Source organism: Schistocerca serialis, chromosome 1 (genome assembly GCF_023864345.2).
Source record: "Schistocerca serialis cubense isolate TAMUIC-IGC-003099 chromosome 1, iqSchSeri2.2, whole genome shotgun sequence".
Lineage (NCBI taxonomy): Eukaryota > Metazoa > Arthropoda > Insecta > Orthoptera > Acrididae > Schistocerca > Schistocerca serialis.
In genome coordinates, this window is record NC_064638.1 from 1,249,089,831 (window position 1) to 1,249,105,020 (window position 15,190).

At 38.1% G+C, this 15,190-nt stretch overlaps 1 protein-coding gene across 1 annotated transcript in view; it reads left to right on the plus strand.

Moving 5' to 3' along the window:
• LOC126419338 (uncharacterized) overlaps nucleotides 1-13,159 on the plus strand; it is a 111,457-nt gene extending 98,298 nt beyond the window's left edge. Inside the window, exon 6 of the mRNA XM_050086525.1 lies at nucleotides 12,860-13,159. Coding sequence (XP_049942482.1) covers nucleotides 12,860-13,003 — 144 coding nt within the window. The 3' untranslated portion in view covers nucleotides 13,004-13,159. The remainder of the gene's footprint in view (nucleotides 1-12,859) is intronic.
• The last annotated feature ends 2,031 nt before the right edge of the window (nucleotides 13,160-15,190 follow it).

Consider the following 15,190-nt stretch of genomic DNA (forward strand, 5'->3'; position numbering starts at 1 on the left):
AGCAACTTTCCACACTAATGGGAAAGTCAACCGTCACAATGTCTGTATATGGGGCACTGAGAACCCGCGGGAAACAACTCAGTATGAACGTGACTCGCCTAAGGTGAACGTTTTCTGTGCCATTTCAGCCAATAAAGTTTTTGGTCCCTTTTTCTTCGAAGGTGCTACTGTAACTGGACTACAGTATCTGGAGATGTTAGAGAATTGGCTGTTCCCTCAGCTCGAACAAGAAGCACAACAATTCATATTTCAGCAGGATGGAGCGCCACCACATTGGCACTTATCTGTCCGTAACTACCTGAACGTCAACTACTCGAGCCGATGGATCGGCCGCCAGGCAGCCCGTGACAGAGCACTTCATCACTGGCCTCCAAGAAGCCCTGATCTTACCCCCTGCGATTTTTTCTTATGGGGGTATGTTAAGGATATGGTGTTTCGGCCACCTCTCCCAGCCACCATTGATGATTTGAAATGAGAAATAACAGCAGCTATCCAAACTGTTATGCCTGATATGCTACAGAGAGTGTGGAACGAATTGGAGTATCAGGTTGATATTGCTCGAGTGTCTGGAGGGGGCCATATTGAACATCTCTGAACTTGTTTTTGAGTGAAAAAAAACCTTTTTAAATACTCTTTGTAATGATATATAACAGAAGGTTATATTATGTTTTTTTCATTAAATACACATTTTTAAAGTTGTGGTATTCTTTTTGAATCACCCTGTAGAATTGTGACCACTAGAGGGAATGGTTATAGGGTTCACCAATCCCTTCTGGTGTTGTGGGGGTATTAATCTAACTGTATGATGAAACATGATTAGCATTTTCATTCATTTCAAAATAAGAAAGGAAAACAATGAGCAATGTACAACAGAAAGCATTCAGCAATGGCTACTATACGGTTGCTTGTGTGGGTTAGCATTGGTGTAAATGACGTAGTTCATCCCTGAACTTTACCAGTATTTGATGCAATCACAGATCAAAACACTCACATCTTAAAACTACCATGTTAAAGTGTTCACAATCAATGTGTTTACATGGGGCTTCCAAAACTGCATTTCATAAACCAGTTTCCAAATTCTTCTTCTGGCTGATCATGTAAACACCCCAAATTGATTCTGGAAATGTGGCTCTAGTTGCTGTATTTCAACTTCCACTCCCATTCAAATGCACAACCATTTCTGAAACATACAGAGGTCTTCGGCTAAGTGGACAGAATGACTTCTGTGCAGTGAAGGAGAAGCAGAAATATTAAGACCGAGTATGAAGTAGTCTACATCTAATATTTAATAGAAGAGAATCAGCCATTGTACTGACTTAACAAAAACAGGAACAACTGATTTCCAAATGCAGGTACTGCACCTGTCTAGCAAAATTGCTTCAACCCTTAACATGTAAACATGACAGCAAAAAACATTTTCTGAAGTTCCGTTTTGTCTTCCAGAAGTTTTTGCGTGTAAATGTGATTGTAGCAACTTTTGAAGTTAAGCTAGCACGCGCACACACACACACACACACACACACACAAAACTCCCCCCGATGCTAGGTCCCACAGATGAGTCTTACGTTGCATTATGTGGCGTGTATAGAGGCCACTCAGCCACCCACAGTTGAAGTTGCACCAGAGCATCAAATGCACTAATAAGTCATTGCATTCATGCACTTTTTATTTTGGAAACACTTTCTGCTCCATATTATCTGTCCAAATTGTGCTTTGCAGATGATACACAGTACTACTAGCCAAAAATTCACAACTTTTCAATACAGAAAATAAAGCTACTCATCTAGATACAATGGAGTACATGTTGAAGCATTTGGTACAGGTTGAGTTGAGTGCAGGTATTAAATGGGCAGAACAATATTTTGAATATGTTTGGACTTGTCAACATGGATCTTGTAACTTATTTTCTGTTGAGAGAGAAAAAAGAATAGATCAGATAATTGAAAATGATAGCAAGCCTTAGGTAATTTTCAAAAACAATATTGCTGTTGCATTCAATAATGAAAATGAGCTTTATTGTTTGGCTGTGAAGGTTATTCCTGCAGAAAAGTCTTGTGGTGTTGCTGAATGATGACGCTTTACAGATAAAGCATTAAAAACTTGATCATCGAAATAAACACTATGTGCACCATTTTTCGAAAGATCGTGGTACAGAGATAACAACTGGTAGCAGCTTTTGTGAGGGATGCATCTGTGGTTAACATCATTGGCTGGCATTTAATGATAGAGTGTATAAACTCACTAAACCTGGAGTATTAATTTGTGGAAATGTTTGTGGACCAGTAGAAGAAAATGATTTGCAGGGTCACTGATACTTTTCTGTTTTTAAGGATGAACTTTTCCAGTTTCAAGTTAACATTTCTTTTGTGACACTAAACTGAAATTACTGTGAAAGTGTTATGTTCAGATAGTGCTAAGAAGATCCACAGTAAAGCATGGTAAATGGCAACATTATTTGCAAACCATCTAAGAGGGCTTTTCAGATTGTCTCCTAAATCGTTTATATAAATTGGGAACAGCAGAAGGCCTGTATCATTTCTTTAGGGAACACCAGATGTCACTTCCATTTTACTTGCTGACTTTCCATTTATTACTATGAACTTTGACCTTTCTGGCAGGCAGTCATGAACAACTGAGGAATTACTCCATAGATACATGTTTGATTAGAAGTTGCTTGTGAGCAACAATGTTAAATGCTTTCTGGAAGTCTATAAATATGGAATCAATTTGAGATCCCCCTGTCAACAGCACTAATTACTTTGTCTGAATAAAGAGCTAGTTGTGTCCGCAGCTCGTGGTCGTGTGGTAGCGTTCTCGCTTCCCGCGCCCGGGTTCCCGGGTTCGATTCCCGGCGGGGTCAGGGATTTTCTCTGCCTCGTGATGACTGGGTGTTGTGTGATGTCCTTAGGTTGTTAGGTTTAAGTAGTTCTAAGTTCTAGGGGACTGATGACCATAGATGTTAAGTCCCATAGTGCTCAGAGCCATTTAAAAGAGCTAGTTGTGTTTCACAAGAATTTTTTTTTCTGATTCTATGCTGGCTGTGTCAATAGGTGTTTCTTCGAGATAATTCATAATTTGTGAACACAGTATATGTTCCGTAATACTACTGCAAATCCATTTTAGTTATATGTGTCTGTGATTCAGTGGATTATTCCTGTTTCCTTTCTTGACTATTGACATGACCTGTGTAGCTTCCCAGTATTTATGTATGGATCTTTCATTGAGTGAGTGGTTGTATATGATTCCTAAGTACGGGCCTATTATATCAGCGTGCTCTGAAAGGAACATAATTGGAATACATCTGAATCAGCAGTGGCCTTTATTAAGTGATTCTGTTTTCTTCACTACTCCAGGGATATCTGTTTTTGATTTACTCCTGTTGACAGCTGTTCTTGATTTAAATTCTGGAATATTTACTTCATCTTCTTTGGTGAAGGAATTTTAGAAGACCATCTTTAGTAACTCCACTTTAATGGCACTGTCTTTGGTAACATAACCTTGGTATAGTGCAGTGAAGGTATTGCTTATGTCATGGCTCTGGTGTACCTTTCATATGACCAGAATCTCTTTGGATTTTCTGCCAAATTTCAGGACAGACTTTCATTGTGGAAACTACTAAAAACATCTCGCATTGAAGTCCACGCTTAATTTTGAACTTCACTAAGACGTTGGCAATCTCATAGATGTTGTATGTGCCAGACAATGGAAAATGGAAAATCCAGGATCGAATGTACAGGGTATATACGAACCGGGAGATCCGGGGAAAACCCGGGAACTTTTTTAATTCCAGGAATTTTTCATTTATTTTTTTTTTTTTTTTCAGTTAAATTTTTGTAGTTTTGAATGGTAAGAACCAGTTCTCTAACAAAGGATATTACTGTATCATGCTACTGTACAATAATACTGCAGCAATAAAACTTAAAACTTAAATTGGAAAGGAAATACGCCACATATAACAACAAAACACAGTGCTCATACAAGCATCTGCCAACAGCAAAATGTGTCAAAGGCTTTAGGAAGAGTATGCAATGCTTCGTAACAACAAATTGCCTCCGATGAGCGTGACGCCACAGCTGTTAACATTAGATTCGTTTTAGCGGTTGCGAGCGGGAACATGCGCAAGAGCAGTTGAATAGAGTTGAGTAGTACCATCTTCCACTCCTGGGGCTACAGAAATGTGGCTGTTGGCTGTGTGGCTGTGTAAGCTAGCGGGAGAGCAGGGGGGGGGGGGGGGGGGGGGGGGCTGGATGTCAAACTGGCCGACTGGAAGCAGGGAAGGCACAATAGGACATTTTAATTTCTACTGTCCTAAATATAGTTTGATGGCATCCATTACAAAATATACACGTTTCAATTCCACAGACCGAAATACAGTGACATGCGATAGAAGACTGCCGTGTGAAGAGGCGTGGCACTGCGCTTTGGCACACTTAAGACCAAATAACGTGTCCTACATTTCCTCGAACACACGTTTCATGCATCAGAGTCTTCAGAAAGATGTGCACTACAAACTGAACATATTTTTGAAAATTAGATTTTTTTAATTTTTGACGTCCTATCTCATTGAGCTCGAGGGACGCCACTATCTAGTATTGTCCCGGTTTGGAAATATCATAGATACGGGGCTGATGCGCAAAGCAGTCTCAGTTATAATAGAGAAGTGAGTAGTCTCCATGGGACCTGTGTTTACATTTAGTGATTTTGCTGTTTCCTCTTTGTTTATTGCACTGACGTCAAAAAAAAAAAAAAAAAAAAGATTTGTGTTGCTGGGAGCTATCATCTGAATTAAAATACATTCATATAATTACAGATGGCTGAAATACGTTATTAGTTTCAGATTTTATTTTATTTCCACCTTTCTGACTGTGAAGCATTAATTGCCTTGCAGAACAATGAAGTTATTTTTCACCAGCTGCGACATAGTTGCGTATACGAACGGTGATCCAGTACTGTCAAATGTTTTTTATTCCAGTCTTTGATCACAATATCAATTCTTTTGACGATGAACAGTTTCAGTCCATAATGACCATCATCAGATTTTTTCTACACTAGGTCCTAAAGCCATTATGGCCTTAACACTTTAGGACATGGTGTAGAAAAAATCTGAGCATGGTAATTGATATTGTGGTCAAAGACTGGAATAAAAAACATCTGAAGTTATTTTTGTCGGTTTGCTGAAGAAATTGGCTAGTTTCAACTGTTTGGTGCATTTCAAGTGTACGTTTTCATCTTGTAGCATGTATTGCATTATGCCATAACAAAGAACGAAACATGAGGTAACAAAGTACTGGTACTCCAAGAAAATTTACATCCCGAAAACAACATTGAAAAGCTTATTGTCAGGTCGAGGCCTACTTCACTGGGAATCTGGGACTCTCATTTAAAAATCAGCTCTTTGATGACGAGCCATTTAGAAGAATTCCAAGCCCAGAAGATCAGACATTTATGTCGTTATTAAAAATTTTACTGTCACATTTGTGTTAATGTTTAAAATGTAATACACACATTAAAGACAGACATTATATATGACAGCTTAGCTTCTCTTGCAGTGTATTGGCCTTAGAGACCAACATTATATGTGAAAGCTTTGCTTTTCTTATACTAACACTATATATATTAATTTAAACCATTAGCTTTTCCTGTTCGTATATTCACATTTGCTATTGTCTGACTACGCTACGTGTCTGAAGCTCTGCATATCCACTGTCATCGGCCGGTGGGATCACGTGACATGACATGACAAAAACGCATCGCAATCTCGATTTCAATGCTTCGAAAAGTAACATGCGGTGTTTGGTGGAATTCGAAGTTACTTTCGTAATAAGAATATATGCAGCATACATGTTGCTGCACATCAAACATCTTTCCAAAATGTGTTTGTTTTCCCTGAGTTTCGTTTTCAAAAGCGCCGGGAAGTTGTACGCCCATGTATATCACCATAACTATTCAAAGGATTGATGAGTTATACAGTTCCGAGAGAAAATATACTGTCAGTTAACAGGGAAAAAGTATGTTTCCACCGGGGAGAAAGTGTATTTTTAACCGGGAAATCCGGGCATTTTTTTTCCTTGTCCGCATATACACCGTGAATGTAACAGTATTATGAAAAGGAAAGTTGCCACTCGCCATATAGCAGGGTTGCTAAGTCGGAGATAGGCACAACAAAAAGACTGTCAAAAATAAAGCTTTTGGCCCATAAGGCCTTCGTCCCATTTGTCAAATGTCTGCTTGTGTCTGTGTATGTGCGGATGGATATGTATGTGTGTGCGAGTGTATACCTGTCCTTTTTCCCCCCTAAGGTAAGTCTTTCCGCTCCCAGGATTGGAATGACTCCTTACCCTCTCCCTTAAAACCCACAGCCTTTCGTCTTTCCCTCTCCTTCCCTCTTTCCTGATGAAGCAACCGTTTGTTGCGAAAGCTTGAATTTTGTGTGTACGTTTGTGTGTCTATTAACCTGCCAGCGCTTTCGTTTGGTAACTCACATCATCTTTGTTTTTTTATATACACCTACATTTAAAATTGCAACCAACTGGTTATGTACCCTTGAGCCCTCTGAATGAGAGTGTAGCATCGTTCCACAGAGCTACTCTGCTTGTCGAGTTATCCGTGTTTTATTTGAGTACTATATGCTTCACAGTCTGTTCTCTCAAGAATTTTTTAGAGTAGTATTCAGCTGGTTTAAGAAATTGATATTTAATTCTGAACGTCATGTATCATAAATAAAAAATTACATATGCTTCACTTAACCTAGCAACGTTACTTGAAAATTTTGAGCACCATTTTGACTTCTTTTGCTACGATTGTTTTCTTAAAACTAGTCTACATTGCAAGTCAATAACATTATTAGTTGGTGTAAATAAGAGAGAAAGGCAGGTGGATGAAGTTGCACTAGGAGGCTCCCTTTTCTATCATTATAATGAGGAATCCTTAAATGCCATCAGTTATTACAGTAGGTATTCATTTATTTATTTGTTTTGTATTACTAAAATTAAAAGAAGGTGCTGAGGCAGAAACCATTGCTAATGTTGACTGGTGTACTTACTCAACATAACTGAATACATAAAATAAATGCAAGCTTACTAAAATTAAAGACAAGCATCACAGATTAATTGTAAAAAGATAAAAGCAGCCTTTACTTGCCTGAAGTGATGATAGATGTGTCGCGATCGAATGTACGCCGTGTACATGAAGGGTCATAACTTCATGGCCGATAGTGTTGTGAGTTTGCAGTAAAATTAAATATGGTGTGTACTGGGTATACAATTGGCACTCCTCTCGCACGTGCAGTGCAAAAAAAATATCCGATTGCGCAGTGCGTACTGCTGCTGGTTGTTGGTTGCATATCGTCAAGGCAACTATGTTTTCTTCAAGATGGCACACGAGCGTCTCAAAATAAATTCGACAGTGTGATTTTTTTCAAACAGGAATACAGATGGAAATCTAATGATCGTTAAATCAATGAACTGAGATATTCTTATTGTAATTGGATATGATATGAAAGACACTTGATGGAATGCTATTTTGGGGGTTTTACGTGACATAAAAATAAAATTTTTCTTTCATATGAAACAGCTGAGTGAGGCAAAGTTAGCACCACCACACACCATCTGAATTCTTCCCCCAGACACCAGTTTCTCTGAAGTTCACAGCTGCGAACTAGCGCTACAAAATCCTTGGTTCTTTGTTTCTCGCCATCCCCATCCCACCTCTTTTACATACAGACCCCTTAGCTTTTCACTCTTATTAACTTGTGCACAATGTTTTAGCGGTGGTCTCTGTCATGCATATTAGCCTGTCTTCCAACTTTCAGCTCCAGGTTTTCAAATCTCATTTGGTGAAGTCACCCAACAGGTCTCATTCCGTCTGGTAAGTCTCCCCTGACTCGAGGTTCCGGGTGACTTATCTGAACTCTAACCCTTTACCTAAACCTCTCCAGCCCTTTTCCGTCACCCCTCTTCCTTCCCCTTCAGCCTTTCTGCCAGAAGGTAGAGCCACTGACTCCGAAAGCTTGCATACTTAAAACCCTTTTTATATTTCTGTTCTCCTTCCACCACTTTGGAGTAGATTTTTCATGTATTGAATTATGTTATATTGTCAAAAATTGATTATTTTCTTTGTTAGGTTGTACATTAAAGATGAGAAAAAGTGTAAGAATTCTTTAAAATAAGTGTGAGGTGAGTTCTTGAGCAATTTCACATGTAATTGTCTTTTCTGTGGAAATGCCGAAGTGCTCGATGGAATCTGTATTCAGTCAGGTAACCCTTGAAATGCTCGGTGCACAGCAGTGATATTTATAATCTTGCTTGTTGGAAATATTCAGCTGTTGGAATTTAAGTTATGCTCGGAGGATTCTGCTTAACGACACCCTCGGGGAGGGGGGGGGGGGATTTCTTGTACCTATATTGTGTGTATATTAATTTAAAGCATTAACTCTTCCTGTTTGTGTGTGCGTGCCCTATTTAACAGTGATGTTCTGCTGGCCCACTTCATCGCGTGTTCTATGTCCTGAATTTCTACTGTCATTGGCTGGCGAGATTGCAATCTCAGTCTCAGTGCTTCAGAAGCTGTGATTGGTGGAATTCATATTTCTAGCTCCATAATGCAAAAATACGCATGTTGTTGCACAACAAAAATCTTTCCAAAACACATTGTTTTTTGATGGGTTTCATTTTCTAAAGTGCCAGGAATTTCTACGCCAATTTATAAAATCTTTAACATTCAAAGGACTGATAAGTTTTACAGCTCCATTGGAAAGTATATTGTCACGTCACACGGGAAGAATGTACTTTCACACAGTGTGTAGTGTATTTTTACCTGGGAGAAAGTGTATTTTACCAGGAAGACTTTGAAAAATCTGGGCTGCCATAAAGTATCAGTATTAATTAGTCTTTAATGGAAGTATTTAGTATTGTTTCAAAGGATGTCTTATGTCCACCACTAGTACTATAAATATCTTAATTGATTTTTTAATGTTTAAGTGTCTGCCAATGATTACACATGATTGGGGGACACATGTACTACCAAGCTGAGATTTGCTCTGACATTTTCAGTTATAATTGGAGTTAGTCTGATAATAGACAGAAGGACCAAATTCTAAGTTTATGCGCACCTATGGTACTGAGTTTTGCCCCAACAATTTCGCTTGCAGCTTGTAGTTATATCTTGCTAGAAATAAGTTTCTTCTCTACTGCAACAAATAATAGCTTATCTTATTAATATACGAGGTACGACAATAAAGTGATGAGACTGATTTTCTTTGCAAGATGTGGAAACCCTGCAAGCTTGCGTAGGCGCAATATCTTTGACCTTGGTCTATAAGCTGCTTCTAGTCCAAGTGACACATCGATGCAACTCCTCAGTCGTGAGTTGTGCTGTAATAAGTTAACACATGTTTGTGTCTCTTGTCACAGAAATGGAACTGCATAATATTACACAACGGTATGCCATTTCGTTTTGCGTTAAATTGGGTGAAAACGCGACGACAACTTACGGTAAGCTTCAGAAGGCTTTTGGAGAGGAGGTTATGTCAAGAGCTCAAGTTTTTCAATGGCATAAAATGTTTAGTGAAGGCAGAACGAATGTTGAAGATGAGACCACAGTGGATGACCATCAACCTCATGGACGGATGTCAACTTGGTCAGGGTGCGTGAACTCGTACATTCTGATCGAAGATTATCCATGAAAATGATTGCAGGAGGACTGAACATCGATCAAGAAATGGTTCGTTTAATGATAACTGAGGATCTTGGTATGAGAAAGATTTGTGCAAAAATGGTCCCCAAAAATCTCACACCACAACACCGAGAAACATGGAAAAATGTGGCAGCCGATCAGTTAGAGCAAAATCCCCCCCGCCAGTACGGTCCAGAGACAAAAGGCCAAAGCTCACAATGGGATCACCCAGACCAAAAAAAAGCTCGCATGTCAAAGTCAAAAGTGAAATGCATATGCTTGTGTGCTTCTTTGATTCCAAGGAAATTGTTCATAAAGATTGGGTGCCTCCTGGACAAACACTTAACCAATATTACTACAAAGAAATTTTAGAAAAACTTCGTAATAGAGTTCTTTGTGTCCGTGCCAACATTGCTGATAATTGGATGCTGCATCACGATAATGTGCCATCCCATACTGCTCTGTCAGTACAGCAATTTTTAACCTCAAAACAAATTTCAGTACTACCACAGCCACCTTATTCACCAGATATCGCTCCGTGTGACTTTTTTCTATTTGCAAGAGTCAAAACGGTGGTCAAGGGACACCATTTTCAAACAAATCAAGGTGTCCAAAAAGCCATGACGAGGGTCTTGGAGGATATTACAGAAGATGAATTCCAGAAATGTTACCATAAAAGCACTGGAAAAAGTGTGTGCCATCAGAAGAGAAATACTTTGAAGGAGACAACACTAAACTTGAATAAAATGGTAAGCACTCCCCCCCCCCCCCATCAGTCTCATTACTTGATTGTCGCACCTCGTACACTTAGATTTGCCCTAAAAACCTCACTGCAGGCAGTTTTGTTTTTACCCAACTTTCTTTAACATTTATTAAGTGAGCTCTGTTTCATTTTAGGAGTACTTCAGACTCCATCGTTTTGTTAAGAACGCTTCAGCAATTGACCATTAGGATTTTCATCTTTTCACCTATAGGCATATCTGTATTCCTTTGGGTCTTATACTAACACTTCGGGGTCTCCTGCCACTATTATTATGTGAACTGAAAAGACAGTCATTTAAGCTAAAAAAAACTAATGTACATTTGGTTCAGAACCAGGGGGCCTTAGTCAGTTGTGGGGACAATGCTGTAGGTTATGAGCTTTCTCGAAATTCTCTGAGGAAGCTGGTCAACTCAGTCTTCTGTGGTCACTGGAATGATCCAAGTAAGATCATGGAGCTCTGATGAAAGGCAGACAGAGAGCAGAAAATTTAAATTCTGCATTTAAAAATGTATTCAAGCATTTAGATACTACTGTATTAATGGTTGACTGCTGCACACACAAATGAGTATAATATAAATATTAACAATGCGCAGTATTGGAAAAACAATTAATGCTACTTCAAGCAGTCAAGGGACAAGGCCCAGACATAATTTCAGCTAGATTTTATGTCAAATATGCCACAAAATCGACTCCTTTCCTAGCTCGTATTTATTGAGAATCCCTAGCACAACTAAAAATCCTAAATTACTGGTAAAGAGCACAGGTCAGTTCTGATGCCTGGAATTATGGACCACTATCGCTAACATCCTTCTGTTCCAAGATCCTAGAGCACATTTTAAGCTCAAAAATTATGATGTTCTTGGAGGAAAACAAGCACTGTAGTGGAACCAGCAGAGATTAAGAAAAAAAGAGTCATGTGAAACCCAGCTTGGTTTATTTACATACATCTTGCAAACAATAGATGAACTACTAACCAAGATATGATTATACAGTGTATCTCTGTAAATATGACATCAGCTTTAGGTATATTAATAGTACCTCTAATGTTTTCAGTATATATAAAAGATTTATCTAGCAGGATCAACACATTCTAATCTTGTTCACTGGTGCTGAAGTTGTGTATAGGAAGGTATTGTCATTGGACAGCTGTAAGGAATTGCAGAAAGATTTGGCAAATATTTCCAGTTGGCGTAATGAATGGCAGCTCTGTTTAAGTGTGCATAATTCTAAGATAATTTCCATAGAAAAGAAAGAGAACCTGGTAGTATCTCATTACAAGACCAGTGCTGAACATTATGAGCATGTCACATGATATAAGAATGTCGGGGTATAGCTAAGAAACAATATGACCTGTGGCAAGGTGCCTCAGACCGCGCGGCTTTCCATCTCGAGGAAATGTATTATATTTGAACTGAGAATGTGTTAAAGAATTCTTCTACAAACCAGTTTAAGAATGTTGGTATGTAATTTTGTGGGCACATTCTGTACCCTTCATATATGCTGGAGGCACCTGCGCTTTTTTAAGTTGCTTGGGACTTTGCGGTAGGGGGAGAGATTCACGATAAATACAAGCTCATTAAGGGGTCAATGCCGTGTAGTACTCCTTGTAAAACCAAATTGGGAGTCCGTCTGAAACTGGCAACTTATTTGTTTTCTACTCTTTCAGTTGCTTCTATATGCCAGGGATGCCTATTACTATGTCCTCCATGCTGGAGTCTGTGTTATGATCAAACAATGGTTTGTTTATAGGATTCTCCTGCATGAATGATTTTCATAGATGCTGAAATTTAATATTTTGGCTTTCCTTAAGCTATCTTTTACTGCCACACCAAACTGGTCAATGAGTGACTGGTAGAACCTTTAGAACCACTTACCGATTTTGCATAGGACCAGAATTAAAAAAAAGTGTTCGTAATTAAGTAGGTATGAAGCTAACAATAGAAGACAAACAGTAGCTGTTTGATATAACTGATGAAGTTGCAGTGTTTTTCTTTTCTTCTCCCAAAGTAGCATTTTTCTTTCAAATATAATAGCATAATTTAACCTGCTGTAAGCTTATATAACACTAAGCAATAGTGATGGTTTATTGTTAATACAGTGTAAAGATTATTTCTTTGATCTGATTGCCTTTTGTTAGTGTATACTGTGGCTCATTCCATACCTGTAAAGGTTCTCCTTGATGGAATCTTGCAACACAATGGCTAAATGAATGAATTTAATGAAACCCATGAGTGCTTTCCTTCACATTTCTAAAGAAATGTTGATTTCTTTTGCAATGAGTTTCCATCAGCCATCTGTGGTGGTTGATTTTTTTTTTTTCTCTGTGCTTATTATGACATTATGTAAACACTGATACAGGCTCTTGGCTAAGAACTAAAGATAAAGCTTAGCAGTAATAGTCTGACATGACTTTCACTCTTGTAGGTTCGCCCTTGGCACAATGGGATGTCAAGCCAAACATCTACGGCAAAAAAGAGGCCATGCACCACAGACTCTACTATCAGCAATGGGCCTGCACCAGCTAAACAATGCAAGCGCTCCCTACATGGGAAAGTGAATGGTTTTTAAGTCTTTTAATGACGATTTACATGTACAATTATTGTAACTGCTGAGCTTCATCAGCTTCATCGTTTTATTCTGTACTGAGTCATTTTAAGTCACTGTGTACAAAACATAGATTATTTAGAACTGTTTATATTAAAGTAAATGTGTAGTTTTAACTCATCTTGTTGTACTGCTGTCACTGAGGAGAAAAAAGAAAAAACATTCTTTGCATGGATACGAACATCCATATTGTTAGTTTTAGCTTCTAGTGCAATGATAAGTTTTATTATATCATATCTATTTTATTGTAAATAAATAGTTTTACACAAGAAACCACAGCGTCAGATGTGATCAGTAAGACTGGAGATTTGGAAAGGTAAGAAGGTATTTTGTTAATTAGATAAACAAGATTTTAATATGCTGTGTTTTATAAGATTTTTCACCCCCTCGTTATTGATATACTGTGTAATTTATATCTTTGAGAATTCAGCCAGGTTGACACTTTCATGGTTATGGTCAATATTTTCATTCAGTCAGTTGCTTCTGGTGAAGACAGTGTAGGTGATTGGCAAAAGTTTGAGATTTTACTTAGAATTACTCAACAAGGAAAGCAAGACTGTTTTATACATTAATAGTGTGTGTTGAAACAATAATTAGGCCTCACCATATCAAGATTGTTTCACAAAAAATAAATGTTACGAATTTTTATTTCTTGTTTGAGAAATTTCAACCTAATATTTTCCTCCATTAAAGAAAAATCTGTGCCATTTGTAGAAAGTAAAAAAAGATTCATACGTATTTTACTTCATTTGTCACTGTTTCACGACTTCAAAACAAAGGATATATGTAGCAGACTTTATATCTGAAACCTTTTATGCGTATTTTGGAATTAAACTTGGTGTCTAGAACAAAAGTGGCACCGCATAAAGTGTGATGAACATATGTTGATAACCCCAGTAAGTGGACTTAAGGACAAGGGAAAAGCCTTAGTTGTGGAGTTATAATGTTGGGGAGTATAGCAAGATCATTGTTTGCTTGGTATGACAGGCTTTAACAAAAAGATAAAACATTCCACTGAGTTCCTTGTGGTTGGTTATAAGATGTCTACCACACAATGAAGATGTTTCTATCTTCATTTTGCAAACATTTTCAGCATTCAATTTCACTGAGGAATCATAATACCCACAGCTCTAGACAGTGTTGACTATGACATCATACTGCTTGATGAAGACATTCTGTACCAGTCATTCAGTCAAGGTGAATTGCCTAAAACGTCTTCAGAATAACTGGAAGTGAGTGAGTTCCATGTTCCATGGATCATTTTTGCACGATAAATCGTAAAGATATAGAATGAGATATTTTACATTCATATTGCAAATTAATTTCTAAGTGTGCTTACTTGCTGAACATTTTTAAGGCTCGTCTTCTTCTTCTTCTTCTTCTTTAAAAGATATGCAGGTGTGAGTTAATGATTCCTACCCACCACCTTTTACACATTACAATAATCGAAATTCTCGTGCGGAATAGGGGGAGCTGTCAAGGAAAAACTTTTTCAGTTTGGTTTCAAATTTTATTTTGCTTTCTGGCAGACATTTTACGTCACTTTGTATAAGTGATCAAAAGTTTTAGTTGCAGCATTGTGCAGCCTTCTTTGTGCTAAGACAACCTTAATGTGGAGTAATGAATGCCATTTTTTCCTTCTGGTATTGTAATTACATACATCATTGTTCCTTTCGAATGGTAGCAGATTATTTACAAGAAACCTCATGAGAGAATAAATGTAATTTGAAGCAGTAGTCAGAATACCCAACTCCTAAAGCAGATGTGTACAAGATGATTGTGGATGAGCTCCACATATTATTCTTACGGCATGACTTTCTTTCTTAAGGATGAGTTACCCCTGAACATTATTCCACATGGCATTATTGAATGAAAATATGCAAAATGTCAGCTTACTGGTTTCTCTCTCCCCAAGACTTCCAATGTGCCCTTTCCAGTTTAAATTCTCATCAATGGACAGCAGAATTCTAAAGTTTCCACCATTTTTCCTCACCATGTGTTACAATTATTATTGTTTTAGTATCCCCAGATGTGCAGAAGTGACTGTTTTGTGTCATTTTAAAAGTAAAGGTGAGACCATTTGCTGAAAACTAGTTGTTGGATGACCCTTTGAGTGTCACCTGTGGAGAGTGAAATGAGGTGTCAGGACAA